Raw genomic sequence first — 16,770 nt, forward strand, 5'->3', positions numbered from 1 at the left:
TTTTTTTTTTTTTTTTTTTTTTTTTTTTTTTTTTTTTCTTTTTCTTTTGTTAATTCGGCCTGCGTTGGCAGCTGGTTGCTAATCTGGAAGGAGGGGAAATGACGATAATGCCCTCTTGGCGAAGAAAAAACAAAGGTCAAAGAAGAAAGGAGGTTTGTTTTGCAGTGGCAGGAAAAGTGGGTTGGTTTGGTTTGGTGTGGCATGCACATATTTGGTATCAGAATTGTGAGGAAGGAGACGGTAAAAAACCATTGAAGTTACCGCCGTAAAAATCTTTTCAAATTTGTTGGATTAGTGATCTAACCAACCTAAGTGAACTCACTGAAATATCAAACATTCAGTCACAATGCATCACTAACATTAATAAGCATAAACTCACGAACCGAATCAAAATCTAACCCAACTCAACACGTGAGATCCCATGTCTTAAAATTTAACCTAACTCAACACGTGAGATTCCACGTCAATAGAAAAGGAGAATGAAATATTCTTTGGAGGAACGTGAGGTTGACGGCAATATGTAACAAGCATTTTGAAATTGTGAACTTAAGGTGAGATGTAAAGAGTAAAAACGGAGAATAGAGCAGAGGAGGGAGAGGGTCCCCCACCTGCCACTGCCACTGGGACTAAGACTGGGACTCATCTATTTCTCTCTCAAATTCACTGTTGTTTGTGATGAGAGTGAGAAAAGAAAGAAAAGATCCAAAGTTTAGGAAGAGGAGGGTGAATCAGAGAAACCCAGAAGCTAAAATGATACGGCCATGGTGGTGGTGGTGGGGGTTAATAAGCAACCTCCATTAATTAACCTTCCCTTCTCTCTCTCTCTCTCTCTCTCTCTCTATCTCTTCCCTGGGTATTCATAGACATAGCAGAGGTAGGGAAGAGCCATGATCAACGCCTCAAACACATAGATCAAGAACACCAACAAGAACAACAACAACAATCACCAAAGTATAAAGCAGCAAAGCGAATGGAACTTACAGATATGCAGCAAAGCAACAAGCAGCAGCAGCAGCACCATCATCACCATTCAAACCAGAACCAGAAGCCGCCGCCGCCGCCGCAGCAGCAGCAGCATCATGTGGTCCCTTTCGATGGCAGATCAGCCGCTGCAGGAGGTGGTCCACCGTTCATGGGCTCCATCTCCACTCTTGTCTCCCTCCCTCCTCCTTCTTCCTCTGCTTCTAATTCTTCTTCTAATTCTTCTTCTTCTTCCTCTTCCTCCGCCGTTGCTCCGCCTCCTCACCTCCTCGATGCCTCACTCGTCATCGCTACCAGATCCGATACCACCACTAATCCTTCTCCCCGATCTGCCTCTGCTTCCGCCTCCACCTCCAACGCTAACGCCCTCAAGCGTTCCACTAAAGATCGGCATACTAAGGTCGACGGTCGTGGCCGACGCATCCGTATGCCGGCTACTTGTGCGGCTAGGGTTTTCCAATTGACCCGCGAATTGGGGCATAAGTCCGACGGCGAGACCATCGAGTGGCTTCTCCAGCAAGCTGAGCCTGCGATTATTGCCGCCACTGGTACTGGAACAATCCCTGCTAATTTCTCCTCCTTGAACATTTCCATTCGTAGCAGTGGATCCACTCTCTCTGCTCCTCCCTCAAAATCTGCTCCTCATTCCTTCCATGGCGCTTTGGCTCTCGCTCATCATCCCAACGCCTACGAAGAAGGCTTCGCTCATGCTGCTCTGCTAGGGTTTCACCACCACCACCACCATCAGCAACAGCAGCAGCACCACCACCACCAACTTAATCTAATGACCGCCGATCAAATTGCCGACGCTCTCCCCGGCGGCGAGAGCGGCGGCGGCGGAGGAGGAGGAGACTCGACCGATAACTATATGAGAAAACGCTACAGAGAAGACCTGTTTAAAGAGGACACGCAATCTCCAGGGGAGAGCAGCGGCGGTGCTGGATCTCCCAAAGCGATTAAGAGCGATCTGCAATTAGAGAAACAACAATCGCAGCAACAATCAGCATCCTCGAGCCTACTTCGTCCTGCGACGGCGATGTGGGCCGTCGCTCCAAGCAGTGGAGCGAGCAACACGTTTTGGATGTTGCCAGTAACAACAGGATCAGGCGGAGCAAATGTAGGAAGCTCTGGAGCAAGCGGTGGTCCAATGGAAGCACAAATGTGGCCATTCTCAACGAGTGCAAACACATTGCAGGCTCCATTGCATTTCATGCCAAGATTCAACATCCCTGGAGGCGTCGAAATTCAGGCGGCAGGTGCGGCAGCAGGAGGCGGAGGAAGAGCCGGCCAATTACAACTCGGTTCCATGCTAATGCATCAACAACAACAACAGCAACAGCAACAGCAACAACAACAGCTTGGGCTGGGAGTATCAGAGTCCAATTTGGGAGTGTTAGCAGCTCTGAATGCTGCGTATTCCAGAGGCGGATTCAATGCTAATTCAGATCATCACCATAATCATCATCCATTGGAGCATCATTCCAACGCACCACAGCCTCACGCAACCGATAGTGGGGACGAAGATCCAAAAACTTCCCAGTGACAAACCCAAAACCAGATTAGTAAGTGTTATTGCGTACCCCCCGAACCCCTTAATTCTTTGTTGTATAAAAGAAACACACCTTTGAATCGCCCTACCATTTAACATTCATCTCTTCCACACATTGTTGGGCTTTTTAATCCACATTTTCCATCCCCACTTCATTCGGATCAATTCAGCGATTGATTTCAAGAACAAAGGTTCGAATGATTGTTTATCATGTGGGGGTAATTTCTTTTTCCATGTTTTTTTTTTTTTTTTTTTGGATAATATTGACGATGAAGATGAGAGGTAGGGGTTTTGTTTTGTTTTGTTTTGCTTTGTTTTGTTTGAAATGTATTTTGTTGGAAGATTAGGTAGATGATTGAGAGTGAGACTGTACAGGAGGAGATTTCTATTTTATATATATATATATATATATATGTTTTTAATTATAATATATATTGCTTTTTTTTTTCTTTGTAAATAAATGCATTGAATTTGAAGGAAAAAAAAAAGGAATTTCATTTGAGGGATAAAAAAAGAAAAAGAAAAAGAAAAACTCAAGGGAGAAATGTTCTTTGTGGCTAAGTTGTGTTGTTTTTCTTTCACTTTTTGACCCTTCATTGCACAAAAAAGCATCTCCTTTTTCCATCCTATCCCTTCAAAACCTATGTTTTTTTATTGGGTGCTGTTCTTAGATTAGATGCAAATTTGAACTAATAAAAAAAATGTGAGAATTAGATGCAAAACTTTGAACTGTGAGCGTTAAGTTATCTAGAATCTCGACCTGAAAACGGAATACTCGAGCCAAGGGAAAAAACCCCTCGGTGCATGTTCCTCGTGACGTACATATAGCATTATTAAATTGAATATAGCTCAACTCGAGTTTACTCTGACTTTTGTTTTCAAACCATTTCACTTCCTTTTCATTTATCGTATATAAGACGTCACTAAATAAACATTTGGTAAAAGACGGAGGCATCAACTTTGAAATGGTAATAAATATCTTTATTCACTAAACTATGTTCGAATTGACGATATAGACTAAAATAAGAGTACAATAAATAAGGAAGTTGAATAGTCGGCGACATCCCAGGTCACATTTTGATTCGGTCAATTTAAATTTAATGGTAAATAAAGCATTCCATCACATCAATGCATAAAACAAAACAAGATTTTGAAACGTATAGAATTAAATGTAAGAGAAGAAGGAGATGGGCAAAAAGTCGTCAATTGGGTTTGCATTGTTACAGTATAATAAAAATCCAAATGGGCAATTTGTAATTTAATGGACTCATCATTTCCTATTCAATTCAGCTGTCCCCACACCCACATTATTGCCTTCTACCAATTTCTCAACATATTCATATTTTCAAATTATATATATATATATATATATATATATATATATATATATATATACATATATATATATATATATATATTTCTTTTGAAAAGAATAATTGTCTTTTTTGGAAACAAATGGCAAAGAAAGATCTCAAGAATCTTAAGTGAATTCCCAAAACCACTCTCAACTAAATATATAATTATATCAAATCATAATACCCAATAAGCAGACAGCCAAATTTTATGATTTTATAAACACCTATTTCATCTCGACTTTAGAATCATATTAAAATAATTAAAATAAGTGGAGTACATCAGCCTAACATCTGGCAGGGGTGGGGAAGAATTAAATATGGAGCTTACGTGGACCAATCACATTCATGTTAGGTGTAGCTAGAGTCAGTGGAGAAGTGAGTAATAAAAACTTTATTCTTACTTGCTTTCTACTTCTATATTCATTGCAGATTCTCGTATGTATGTATGTATGTATGTATGTATGAGCATTCAAATGTGTTCCATTTCTCATTGACCAGACAGGAAAAAACTCATAAATTGATACCTTTTGCCATTTGCTGCTATTTGCTGCTTTCAACTTCAGCCCCATTTTCCAGTTTCTCACAGAGCTTTATTGTATGAACACAACATATCTATCTATCTGCAGATGTAAAAGATTTGAAGGGTGTAAATCAGCTTAATTAACTCCTTTTCTGCTTTCTAATTATACCCAGAATCAGTTTACCTTCTTCTCACGACCAACTTATGAACAATTGTATACTCAATCCATCAAGTCAAGGCAGAAGATTGCACAACGATTTTATCAACTCTATCCACTCTAAGTTGTTCATTCTTGATTGTACATAATTCACACAAAGAACTGAAGCAGAGAGTTGGAACAATCTTTCTACTAAACATAAGTTATTTACATTATTTAACGAGGTTACAGAAAAATTATCACTCGGCATCGCACATTCTTATCTATTCGCCCAATTAATTGCGTACCTATTCGATATTCACACAGCAACCAATCTTACAAACTGCGGTTATGAATCTACCTATGGTTGATCTTCACCTACGGTATCGTTTCTGTACGGATGAGGTAGGAATCACTTGTAGCATCTGACTTGAGCCACTTGGATTCTGCTCCATCAGATAGATTAAGAATTGAGAGACGATATATTATGCAGCAATACTTCATAAATAAATGAACATGCAGGAAATATTCTGAATAGAAGGCAATGGCTAATGAATTTTGGCTTACTGTTCATGAAACGGATATGTATTGATTCAGACTCCAGAACCTGTTATAGTTCCTTGTTTTGCTGCATCTTTTCTTGTGATTCATGAGGGAAGAGAGTCAAGAGCTTCATCCTTCAAGGCCAATCAACATGGGGAAAAAACATTGGTAGGCAATACTAAAGTTTCCCTGCTTCACGGACAGTTCTAATCTAGTAAAGTTCAAAATATCACATAATTGAAGTTTTTCAGGTTTTCCATTCGTTGGTTCAATCTCTACAATTTATTCTACTCCTATATTACAGAGCACAAAGTCACTAAATAAACCTCTATCTATTATCTTCGTGAAGATGAATTTCTTTCTTTTGTCCATTTTTTAGAAAGACTGCTGTTTTCCCCGTTACAACTCCAGAGAGATTTTGCACCATTTGCTTAACATTTAAAACATCGTTCCTTGTCACATTTAGTCAACTTCTATTCTATATAGATACAAGAAATTATTATTAGATCAGAAATCCAAAGGTTATTCGAATAGTCTCAGCAAATTATTCTATTTTGCAAATACAAGTTTAGCGTGAAGAAAGACAACTTACGACAATGTATTTGCAGCATAGAAAATTGGAAGCCTTCCCAGTCCTGCACATTTCCAAGTTGTTCTCTGTGAATAAATATCCTTCTCAGCAACTGAGCCCGTGGCTGTCAGAACAAACTAAAAGGCATATGGGATGAAACCCAAACAAAAGAGCCGTAAGACGTGAGTATTTGAGGAAAGAGAACATCGGTACAAATTTAGAAGGAAATGAGTTTGTGTGTGTGAAGAGAGGGAGACAAATGGTTCGATTTACCAGTGGAAATAAGATAGCCATTACTCCATAGCTCACAAGTGGTGAGAAGAAAAATATCGCAAGAACGCAAGGACTACCTGGAAAGACCATTAAACTGGTATGCCTCAAACTTCCTTAAAAGTATAACGTATTGTTTCAAATCACAACTATGGTGACCATGACAAGAAAAGAGAAATGAGCTCAAATTTTAATTAATAATTAAAGACATGAGCCTTAAGTCAAACACGAAATAAAAATAAAACTCTAAAATATGAAATGAAAGCAAAATGTCATGAGAAAGGATTTAACACCATCAAATACTCAATATTTGCTTCTAGATCCACTGCTCACATTTGTAACAATTTTGTCTACCAAGAAGTTAATGTTAACTGCCAAGAGCCAATATATGCCAATTGAGAGCTATAATGGTGGTTGTCTTAACTTAGGGAGCGAGAGAAGCCAAGAATAAAGAAACCTTTTATTGTACGGAAATGATGGTAACATACGAATAAAATCTCAGGTAAATAGAGAACTGGCTCCTTGAGCCAAGCTTGATATCAGAACTCTTAACTCCTCTCTCACCCTCCCCACCACCAATTTGTAATGATTCTTTTTCTTAGTTCAAGAATGTGGATGTGAGGATTCAAACATTTAACCTTATGCCTTAACCAATTGAGCTATATCCTAGATCCGTCGCTTTAAAATATTCCAATCATAACAAACAAACTTAGTACTTCTCCTATCAAACTAACTAAATAGCCATCTCACTGAAAAACAAACAAATTAATCTTTATAATCAACCTTCACATCATATGGAGCTGCAATGGACTATTTAACAGCAGATTTTCCTTGCTAATATTCAGAACCGGAACTAGCAAACTATAGCAACTAAAACTAAATAAATCAATCAAGTCATGGAGTCCTACCAAAACCAGCAAAGAAAGCCCAGTTAGACTCGAAAAAGTCCAGCCTTCTATCCAGACTCACTTCTGAAAGATTCCACTTGTACCTACAAGTTAAAGAATTGAATTGAATAGTTCACCAAGTGAATAGTCGATGCACATCATAAGTTAAAAGGGAAAGCACCACATACTCAAAACAATAGTAGGCGTACATCCAAGAAAGAAGCATAAAATTGAGTGTCTTTCCCACGAAAGGCAAGAAACCTGTAGCATAGACCTACATGTATCAGAAAACAATTTAGACATTGGATACGAGAAGAAGAATGTGAATGTTATATATAACTGCAAATAAGCAACTCGGCTTCTACAAATGCTCATAATAAAAGAAAGATAACCACACACAACCAAATGAAGTAGAAAGAAACAAATATAAGAGCATCAAGGAAAGACAAAATTTCAAAGCAATTACCTCAAGGAAGAAGGAGTTGATCAGAAGTAGAGAATATAGCTGCTCTCCTATTCCTATTACAACCCTGAGAAAAACTTTAGGTTAAACAAGTATCAAGCAAAAAAGTGCATCAAACAAGCAGCAAAGAACATTTCAGAAATCACCAATGACCAAATTAAAAACGTACCTCCCCAATCCAATTGATTTTCCTGTTTGAGCAGCATTGGAAGATCCATCGTTTAGTCCTGAGGAGTCCACTGCGGTTGGCTCAGATTGTCCCATTGCAGCAAAGCCATGTTTAGCAATATCATTGTACCTGGACCAGAAAGAAACTCTCCAGAAACTTCAGATCAACAAATGGTCACTTCGCAAAAACTACTAGTTGAACCCGTTCCATCTGGATGTATGAGTGTACCAGATGTACGCAGAGATTTAAATGTAAGCGTTAACTGAATAAAATCTTAATCATGAAACTATGTGGCTTGAAGAATTCATAAGCATTAGAAACCTACTAAATCAAATTTGAGGCAGAAATGATAAAAGAAACGTGTGAGTATGAATGAAAATAGAAGGGAAAGAAATACCAGATATTGCTCAGAATGAAGCTGAAAATGTACATTGGATAAAACCAGAACAACTGCAAGCAATATTCACATAAACAATTAGTCGGTAAAAAAAAATTGAGATGAACACAAAATAAATAAATATGTTATCCAAGGTTCTTGATTGAATCATGTTCAGTCATTGCATATAAACAAGTTAAGTACAATAATCATAGTATGCAACCATATTGAAATATCAAAGAAATTCTCCTGTCAAACGGAAATATTATAATCCATAAGAATATTACTGAACTCGCAAAAAGAAAAGTTTATAAGCGTAATTTTAAACGTGGTTCGTCTTTTTCCAATTAATTTTGACAGAAACTGTTGGAAAAATTAAATAATTTGTGATGCATGCCGGAGAAACAACTTCTTTATTAACCCCACAAGTAAAAACATGGCATCAAATATGTACTTACATAAAAAAGTTGTATCAGTCCATGACGTAAGAAAGAATATAATTTTAAAGCACCACCAAATGCGGCCAACTTGTGAGAACCAATCATTGATTGCTGATCCGGTAATATCCATTGTAGGGTTGGGATGACAACTGAGTTTAGGATCAATAGACTGCAAAAAAGGAAGCAAGAAAGCTGCTGACTTTTCATTGTTTAACATTTTTTTGTTAAGAAACAAAAGAGACAGGGAAGTGCTGATGAAAACTAGATATGTCAAAACAATCTCTGAGAAAATTAAGGTCCTTGAAATATGTTATTAATTTCTATTACAAAAAACTAAACCGTAGTCCACAAGACACAAGAATGTGGACATCCCCCTCACCCTCAAGAGAGAAAAGGAGGGAGAGAAACTTTAAGGAAAGAGTCGAGAAGTAAGTTTCTGACTCAGTTCGATTAGACCACTGCTCAAGAGCCAAAACTTAGTTTTCATTAGCTCCAAGACTGAGTTAAAGCATGCAGAATAAAAAACTGAGTTACGGTTGTTATTTTTTGACATTATCGTGAGAAATGTTCAAATTCAATGATTTTGAGACGTATGATCCGCAACGTCATAAAACCGAAACCCTATTAAATTTTTAGACAATATATGAATAGATTGACAAAGATGCAGGCAAATTTCCATATCAATCAAAGGAAGAAATATTGTGAGTTTATAAATTCCTAAATTGAATTAAGTTCAAATTGGATAGCTTCATCCCAATGTGGAGATGGAAAGAATGCATATTCCTAACATAGACTAGATCGTGCTATCCTATTTGAATTCCTTGCAACATATTACTAGTTAATAAGTTCTTAAAGAGCGTAATTCAGAAACACAACAGAAGAGCCGACAAAAAAAAGGCAAATTGGTTGTTTATTTGAAACGGAAAAGTGGGAACAAGAGTAAATGCTATATCCCGAAAATGATGCGCAAAGAGAGAGAGAGAGAGGGTCGAGTAGAATTACCTTCCTAAGAAGATCAAACCATTCAATAAAAAACACTGACCCGTCCGGATCAAAAGCTTTTTCGACCTGAAACACATCCTCAGATGATATTATAAAAACAACAACAAAAGAAGCTTAATTCATAGTAAAGAAGTCGAGAAAATCCTTCTTCTTTCCCCTCATACATCCTTGAGAAAGCTTGTTAAACTCAATTAAAAGCAAAAAAGGGGGAAAAAACGTAAGAATTAGTGTTCATAGATTCCCGTCCAGTAATCTCAGCGATAGAAAATCAAACTACGAAGTTAAAGTACAAGTGGAAGACGTGAGATGGCACCTGCGACAGAGGATCACAACACGGTGAAGACAACAGGCGTCAATAAAACCTTCAAGCCATAGTTGAGAAGCCCTTCTTGCTTTTTCTCCAAGATCCTTAATCAGTGGTTCAGCAGAATCCATCGTTGAAATGCAGAGAAAATCAGGAACACCAAAATGTTTTGGGGAGGGAGAGCGCCAATTCGATCACTGCTCCCTCAAGGTCGAAGATGGTCGAGAACTCGAGATTGACTATGGTTCGCTTCCATCGAAGGCAACAATAAGATTACCCGCGACACGGTAACTGCCAAAACGACGACGTTCAAGTGGAATTGCACTGGACATCCGCGATGGCTTTAGTTGTTATTTAAAATATTTTAGAATAAATCATTTCTCTAATAATTTGTTTCTATCAAATAATATCCTTATTTACTTGAGCCGAAATCCTTGGAAAATCACTAATTTGTTAGGATATTTTAAATTAAAAATTCAAATTTAATCTCTTTTTTTTTTCAATATTAATTAGTTTGATTGATTTTAGTTTTTTTTTTATATTTTTTTTATGTATATTGGATTTTCTCGTGAAAAAAACAAGGAATAATTTCATTGGTTAGGACAAAAAAAAGTCAACCCCAACCAACTAACTTATATTCCAATTATTATGAAGCTATAACTTTTAGAGGTGGTTAGGTTGGTAACCGGAGTAAGCAAAAATGATTTCATAACCTAATCCAACCCTCTATTTTCACGTTGAGTTGTTTAAATATATATATATATATTTTTTTTTCAAAAAACTTATTTTGATTGGTTGGGCGTGCGGCGACGGAGCAGTGTGCAAGTTTGAGAACAGACATGTGACGTTGCAAGGGCAAGCGAGCAGTGTGACGCGTGCAACTATGAAGAGCAGTGCAATGTGGCATGGCATGACATAGGCATACGATGTGACAGCGACAATCGAGACCAGGACCAACATGGCAAGCGAGCAGCAAGCAGGCATGTGACATTGCAAATGCAAGTGAGCAGTGTGATGCGTGCAACTATGAGGAGCAGTGCAATGTGGCATGATATGGGCATACGATGCGACAATGACAATCGAGACCAAGACCATAATGGCAAGCAAGAGGCAAGCAGACATGTGATGTTGCAAGTGCAAGTGAGCCGTGTGATGCATGCAACTATAAGGAGCAGTGCAATGTGGCATGGCATAGGCATACAATGCGACAGCGACAATCAAGACCAGCATGGCAAGGGACCGGCATGGCGGCATGCGGATACGAGTAGCAACGCAACATGCATGGGCACACAATGTGATGGATGCACCTCACGTAACAATGAAATCAATTTGGTTCAAGTTGACTCGAAATTTTTTTCCTTAAACACTAACGGTCTAGAAAAAATAACCCAACCTTACTCAATCCTTCCGATCCAAGTTGGGTTTTTCTGGTTTTTGAGTTTGATGTACATATCAACTTGCTTCTCGAAATGAGATTCCTGGTTCAAAAGAAACTCGGGGTGGGACTAAGGAACTCGAACCTTTTTCCGACCATTCAATCCAAACAATACGAGCTTTGGTTGGTATTTCTCAAATTAGTCCATTTGTAAATAATGGTTGTAAAATTACAGTCCTGTTCATATAAGGGGACAGAATTTGTATGAACAATGTAATTGCTGAAACTGCATAGATGTAGGGAAAGAGAACCAAAACGAAAGCATTCCCCACTTCTATACCAGTTTTTCTTCAAAGAATATCATCCAATTGAGAAGGCTCAAGATCTCATGGATTCTTGCCGTCTTAGAGGTATGCCTTCCAAACCATTATATCCATCCTCCTCCACGTGCTTGGCAAGTCGTATTGGCGATGACGTCGATGCGCCTGTTAGAATTTGAAAACCGAACGTACGTAAAAGCAGTCGACAGGGTCAACTAAAACGCAGCGGATAAGAGCCATAAGAGCTTACCATCAACCATGTCCTTTGTTTTGTGAAGAAGAAAGGTCCCTGAAAGAATAGTCACAAAGCCACACAATTCTGTGATCACTTGTGTTGGGCTCTGCCTATCCCAATCCTGAAAATGAGTAGCAATTTTTGTTACCATCTCAGTATTGATATCTGCAACCAGCAGTTGTATAAGCCGAAAGACCGTTCTCGATATGTCGTATACTTCTTAGATTTGCATATATTTGAACCGTGAGCTCATTATGGAACACGAATCAATAAAAAAACATGTATTTTGTACTTGAACGTTTTCTAAAGCATTTAGAACGTCGTTTCAATCAATCCCACTCGTTCTCGTTGAGAAACATGAATATACCTTAAACATGATAACACTTGCCAAAATGGTCAGGGATGTGAACATCACGTAGTATATGGGCGATACAACAGCAGTGTTGAAGGTATCAAGCGCCTGCAATGAGGAGGAAAAAAGTATCATAGGAGTCTTGATGAATAACTTATTTTTCGTGTTAAATTATCGGATCGAGAGAGGTACGCTTTCAAGTTGAATGAACCATAAGTTGCATGAAACAGTGGATTATCAGTCAAATTGTACTGTATTATTTATATATAGCTGCAAGATTTTTTACTATTGAATTCATATAAACTCTGCAGGATCAAAAATAGAGGATGAAGAAAAATGGATCCGTAAGAGTCCGAGTCCACCACTAGCAGATATTGTCCGCTTTAGCTCGTTACGTATCGTTGTCGTCTTTTGCTAAGGAGAGGTTTCCACACTCTTATAAAGAATGCTTTGTTCCCCTCTCAAACCAATGTGGGATCTTACCATCCATCTCCCTTAAGGGCCCAGCGTCCTCGCTGGCATGTCCGGTGTCTGGCTCTGATACCATTTATTACATCCTAAGCCTACCACTAATAGATATTGTACGCTTTAGCCCGTTATGTATCGACGTTAACCTCACGATTTTAAAACATGTCTACTAGGGAGAGGTTTCCACACCCTTATAAGGAATGCTTCGTTCCCCTCTCCGACCAATGTGGGCTCACACAATCCACCCCCCTCCTCCGAGGGCCCAACGTTCTCACTGGCACACCGCCCGGTGTCTTGGATCTGATACTATTTGTAACAGCCCAAGCCCACCACTAGCAGATATTGTCTGCTTTAGCCCGTTATGTATCGACGTTAGCCTCACGGTTTTAAAACGTGTCTACTAGGGAGAGGTTTCCACACCCATATAAGGAATGCTTTGTTCCCCTCTCCAACTGATGTGGGCTCACACGATCCACCCCCCCTCTCCCCCCTTGAGGACCTAACGTCCTCACTGGCACACCGTCCGGTGTCTTGGATCTGATATCATTTGTAACAACCCAAGTCCACCACTAGCAGATATTGTCCGCCTTAGCTTATTATGTATCGTCGTCAGCCTCACGGTTTTAGACCGCATCTACTAGGGAGAGGTTTCTACACCCTTATAAGGAATGCTTCGTTCCCCTCTCCAACCAATGTGAGATCTCACAGAATCTCTCGAAGATGGTAGTAGAAAAGAGGAGAAAGCGAAGCTCGAAAAAGAAAATAAACAAAAATGCTAACTTACCTTGTTCAGATAATTCAGCTGAGTAAGCAAAAATGTGGCTACAATTATAGCAAAAATCCAAGTTTGGGGATAAACGAGCTGATTGACTCCAGATAGTGTCAACTTCATGGCAATTCCAAGAGCTTTAACACCCATAACCTACAGGGAACACTAATTATTTCCTAAGCGAGTAAAGGAAAGAAAACACAATGAGCAGTTCATAATGAACATAGCATACTTACAGATAAAGAACCTAAAAGGGAACAAACTCCAATATAAACCATTATGTGTGTCTGGCCATATTGAGGTATAAAGTGGAATATGAGTATAATTGCACAAGTTATGACCAGAGTCGCATACAAAAGAAAGGCTGCCATGAAAAAGAGTTCACTGTTGTAAGCATGAGACTGAGAAAAACAAAAGAATATACTGAAAATGCTTCGTACCCGGCTCCATTGCCATTTGCCAAAGTTCTGTCACGGATTCTATTTCACGCTCTTGGGGAGCGTGAAGAACGATGGCCGTGGAGCCAACCACGCATAGAACACAACCAAGAACTCCAAAAATATGTAGCTTCTCTCGTAAAATGATATGTGCAAGAACAGCACTGAAGGAAGAGATCAAGAATCAGCAGTGAATTCAACAAATTTAAACTTTTGGTTTGAGCAATCTTTGAGGCATGCCTGATTATTATGCTGAGAGCTCCGAGAGGAGTGACTAGTAAGGCGGGTGCAAATGCGTACGCCACGAAATTAGCAATTTCTCCAACAATCACTGTTAAAATGATAGTGATCAATCAGATCTAACTCCAAATCCACTGGTTATCTAAAGCCACATAACTATGAAGAACTCGTTTGGTTGATGATTAGTACATAGAAATAGCTTGGTTTTGAAACTTAGAACTGTGGTAAAATCCATAATGACCCAACTGATATCAAAGAGATTCATCAAGATTTGAATCCGTGTTTATCATTGAAGACGTGACATATCTTATGCACAGAGAACACCAGTATAACCGTCCAAGCCTACCACTAGCAGATATTGTCCTCTTTGGGCTTTCCCTTTTGGGCTTCCCCTCAAGGTTTTTAAAACGTGTATGCTAAGGAGAGGTTTTCACACCCTTATAAAGAATGTTTCGTTCCTTTCTCTAATCAATATGAGATGTCACAATCTACCCCCTTCGAGTCCCAGCATCCTCACTCTCACACTGTCCGGTGTTTGACTTTGATACCATTTGTAACATCCCAAGCCCACCGCTTACCGATATTGTCTTCTTTGGGCTTAACCTTTCGGGCTTCCCCTCAAGGTTTTTAAAACGTGTCTGTTAGGGAGAGGTTTCCACACCCTTATAAAAAATGTTTCATTCCCCTTTCCAATCTATGTGGGATCTCACAATCCACTCCCCTTCGGAGCCCAGCGTCCTCGCTGGCATACTGCCCAATGTCTAGCTTGGATTCTATTTATAACAACCCAAGTTCACCCCTAACAGACATTGTCCTCTTTAGGGTTTCCCTTCCAGGCTTCCCCTCAAGGTTTTTAAAACGTGTCTGCAAGGGAGAGGTTTCCACACCCTTATAAAGAATGTTTTATTCCCCTCTCCAATCGATATGAGATCTCACAGCAACATAATCAAAGGAACTTTCAAGAAGCAATGCTTCTGCAAGTTTCAGAGTACAGTTCAGTTCAGTTTTTTCGACATGCTTTAGCCAAATCGAAATATCGATACAGTTGCAATTGACATCTCAAACATCAATAACCAATCCCAAAGAGTGTTTGAAACTCACTTGTTATCATGCCCAACCACCACAATGGCTCGTATAAGTAAGTAAATCCGCCCGCTCCTGTAAGGAATCAAAAGCAAATTTATCACAAAACTAAAAGAAATCAATCAACTGGTGTCAATGTGTTAGAATAGTGGGAAGGTGTTAGTAGATTTAATGATACCCCCTTAGATTTCACTCGTTGCCGCATAATTTAGAAAGAAACTGGTGTTAATGACCTCGAACAGTTTCATTTCCGGTACCAATTCATTGGATGCGGATCAATATAGACAAATCTCTAATAACTCGAGACAGCAGAGCATCGTTGGACGCCAATCCATAATGGAAAGGGCATTAAATCGACACCAAAATTTCCACATCCAATCAAAACATAATTAAATCTTAAACAAAGAACAGAAATCGATCTCAAACGAATCAGGGGAAGAAATTTAAACATCTTACAATTGCCGGAGAAGCATACCTGCACTGATTCCTGACGCTCCGGCCTTCTTCAACCCCTTCTTCTTGACAATGAAGCTCCCACCGATGAAGAAGCTGGAAGAAAGCGCAAGAACGAGGCCCTTGATATTATCCGAGGACATACCCTCGTGCCAACTCGGAGCCTCGGCGGCCATGGCTGCGAAAATGGGGGAAATTAGCTTAAGGAATCAACGAACCAATCGGAGCCTAGTTCATCGCAGGCGCAAAGAGGAGGGGGTTAGAAACCGTCGGTAACCCACTAACAAATATAGAAATGGGTTTAACTCGAAAGGGAAGATTTGAACATGGATGGAGCGAAAGATTGAAAAGAAGAGCGGCGGTGGGAATTACGAGGAGGTTGCTGAAGCTTTTGATTGTGTCGGCGGTTCTTAGAGAGGCCCCGGTGGGGGAGGGAAGCTGGATACAGCTGGGCCGGTGCTTGGATTGGATCGGAAGGCCGTGAAGGCGGAGAGAGAGGGGGAGAGAGAGAGAGAGAGAGAGAGAGACGGAGAGATTTTTTTCAAAAATTGTGGACTCTGCTACTCGCACTTGGGACTCGGACTCAGAGTTGGAAGAGGTCGTCTCGCTATCCAATTTGGGTCTACGCACAGTTCGTCCAGTCAGCATAACAGTCACAAAATCATTTTCTGGTTTTTTTTTTTTGCATGAGATTTGTAATTTATGATTTTATCATGCTTTTAATTTAGTTTTTATTTTTATTTATTTATTTATTTTTTTGTCCTAAAGGAGGTCTGAGAATATCTCTTCAAAGAATGATGATTGTTATGGGAAAACGATCGTGACTGCATAAATTTTCTATTTAAAATTTCCATTTTAACGAGTTGTCTTAATATGGTTGTAAATACATTGATGAACTCGAGAGTATATTATTTTTAAATAATTTATACTAATAATTATTAAAGACGAGTTGAATTGGATCGAAAATCTAAACAACTTAAATATAATTCATAATTGCATTAATAACTAAAATCTTATAAAATTCAAAATGTGATATTTATTATATATTCATTTAAAATGTGATAAATTTTTAAAATTGAGAGGCCGTTCCTTATGAATTATTGTACCATATCACCGATGCATATTAACCTTGCTTGTGTTTGTCAGCATCTTTCAAGCTTGACTAATAAAGATTTGGTCGGAGAGGTGAGTCAGGGGCTCACTTGGCTTTTGTTGCGGAGCTCGTAATTTTTTTACCCTTGCTTATCGTTCCACTCGTGATCCTGTAGAAGATTTTGAGGGATGCACTTAGACCTTCCTCTCCTATAAGACCCTCGAAAAATAGAAGAGATGAAAATATTTATTCTCTTGTTTTATGTGAATGGTCGTATTTGTATTGAAAGGTCAACCATATCCTCGATATATATTTTTTAATCATATTAATATGTATATTTGTCTTAAAACTAATAACCAATAAAATTTTTTTTAATTTT

General features: G+C 38.9%; 3 protein-coding genes across 7 annotated transcripts; 1 reads left to right on the forward strand and 2 right to left on the reverse strand.

Moving 5' to 3' along the window:
* Window positions 1-651: 651 nt before the first annotated feature.
* Window positions 652-2,738, forward strand: LOC111458551 (transcription factor TCP8). Its single transcript, XM_023101294.1, has one exon. It carries the CDS (start codon window positions 971-973, stop codon window positions 2,522-2,524), a length of 1,554 nt encoding a protein of 517 aa, XP_022957062.1. The 5' UTR covers window positions 652-970; the 3' UTR covers window positions 2,525-2,738.
* Window positions 2,739-4,651: 1,913 nt separating this feature from the next.
* Window positions 4,652-9,863, reverse strand: LOC111458837 (protein EI24 homolog). 3 transcript variants are annotated; one of them, XM_023101674.1, is made up of 12 exons: window positions 9,576-9,860; window positions 9,263-9,328; window positions 8,279-8,429; window positions 7,842-7,894; window positions 7,445-7,573; window positions 7,279-7,342; window positions 7,001-7,086; window positions 6,834-6,916; window positions 5,929-6,005; window positions 5,677-5,792; window positions 5,109-5,218; window positions 4,652-4,993 (listed from the first exon to the last, which is right to left on the reverse strand). In XM_023101674.1, the coding sequence occupies exons 1-11, from the start codon at window positions 9,695-9,697 to the stop codon at window positions 5,152-5,154; spliced, it is 1,014 nt and encodes a 337-aa protein (XP_022957442.1). In that variant the 5' UTR covers window positions 9,698-9,860; the 3' UTR covers window positions 4,652-4,993; window positions 5,109-5,151. The 3 variants fall into 3 exon arrangements, with proteins under 3 accessions (XP_022957442.1, XP_022957443.1, XP_022957444.1); XM_023101675.1 differs by having other exon boundaries at window positions 4,652-4,987; window positions 9,576-9,859; XM_023101676.1 differs by lacking the exons at window positions 4,652-4,993; window positions 5,109-5,218 and having other exon boundaries at window positions 5,673-5,792; window positions 9,576-9,863.
* A 1,256-nt stretch (window positions 9,864-11,119) lies between these two features.
* On the reverse strand, window positions 11,120-15,871 carry LOC111458906 (probable magnesium transporter NIPA4). 3 transcript variants are annotated; one of them, XM_023101766.1, is made up of 10 exons: window positions 15,671-15,871; window positions 15,321-15,476; window positions 14,864-14,920; window positions 13,763-13,853; window positions 13,526-13,686; window positions 13,322-13,449; window positions 13,101-13,238; window positions 11,864-11,956; window positions 11,512-11,617; window positions 11,120-11,426 (listed from the first exon to the last, which is right to left on the reverse strand). In XM_023101766.1, the coding sequence occupies exons 2-10, from the start codon at window positions 15,472-15,474 to the stop codon at window positions 11,320-11,322; spliced, it is 1,035 nt and encodes a 344-aa protein (XP_022957534.1). In that variant the 5' UTR covers window positions 15,475-15,476; window positions 15,671-15,871; the 3' UTR covers window positions 11,120-11,319. The 3 variants fall into 3 exon arrangements, with proteins under 3 accessions (XP_022957534.1, XP_022957533.1, XP_022957535.1); XM_023101765.1 differs by having other exon boundaries at window positions 15,321-15,871; XM_023101767.1 differs by lacking the exons at window positions 15,321-15,476; window positions 15,671-15,871 and adding an exon at window positions 15,024-15,278.
* Window positions 15,872-16,770: the final 899 nt, after the last annotated feature.

The sequence above is a fragment of the Cucurbita moschata genome, unplaced genomic scaffold (genome assembly GCF_002738365.1).
Source record: "Cucurbita moschata cultivar Rifu unplaced genomic scaffold, Cmos_1.0 Cmo_Scf00021, whole genome shotgun sequence".
In the NCBI taxonomy this organism is placed as follows: domain Eukaryota; kingdom Viridiplantae; phylum Streptophyta; class Magnoliopsida; order Cucurbitales; family Cucurbitaceae; genus Cucurbita; species Cucurbita moschata.

Excerpts from the sequence above, each read along its gene's own strand:
- LOC111458551 (XM_023101294.1), top strand. The coding sequence starts at position 971 with ATGGAACTTACAGATATGCAGCAAAGCAACAAGCAGCAGCAGCAGCAC.
- LOC111458837 (XM_023101674.1), bottom strand. The coding sequence starts at position 9,697 with ATGGATTCTGCTGAACCACTGATTAAGGATCTTGGAGAAAAAGCAAGA. Across the intron at positions 7,343-7,444 it reads AAATCAATTGGATTGGGGAG|GGTTGTAATAGGAATAGGAG; the intron begins GTACGTTTTTAA and ends AGTTTTTCTCAG. Across the intron at positions 6,917-7,000 it reads TACGCCTACTATTGTTTTGA|GTACAAGTGGAATCTTTCAG; the intron begins GTATGTGGTGCT and ends TTTAACTTGTAG.
- LOC111458906 (XM_023101766.1), bottom strand. The coding sequence starts at position 15,474 with ATGGCCGCCGAGGCTCCGAGTTGGCACGAGGGTATGTCCTCGGATAAT. Across the intron at positions 13,687-13,762 it reads GCTCTCAGCATAATAATCAG|TGCTGTTCTTGCACATATCA; the intron begins GCATGCCTCAAA and ends CTCTTCCTTCAG. Across the intron at positions 11,957-13,100 it reads AGCTGAATTATCTGAACAAG|GCGCTTGATACCTTCAACAC; the intron begins GTAAGTTAGCAT and ends TCCTCATTGCAG.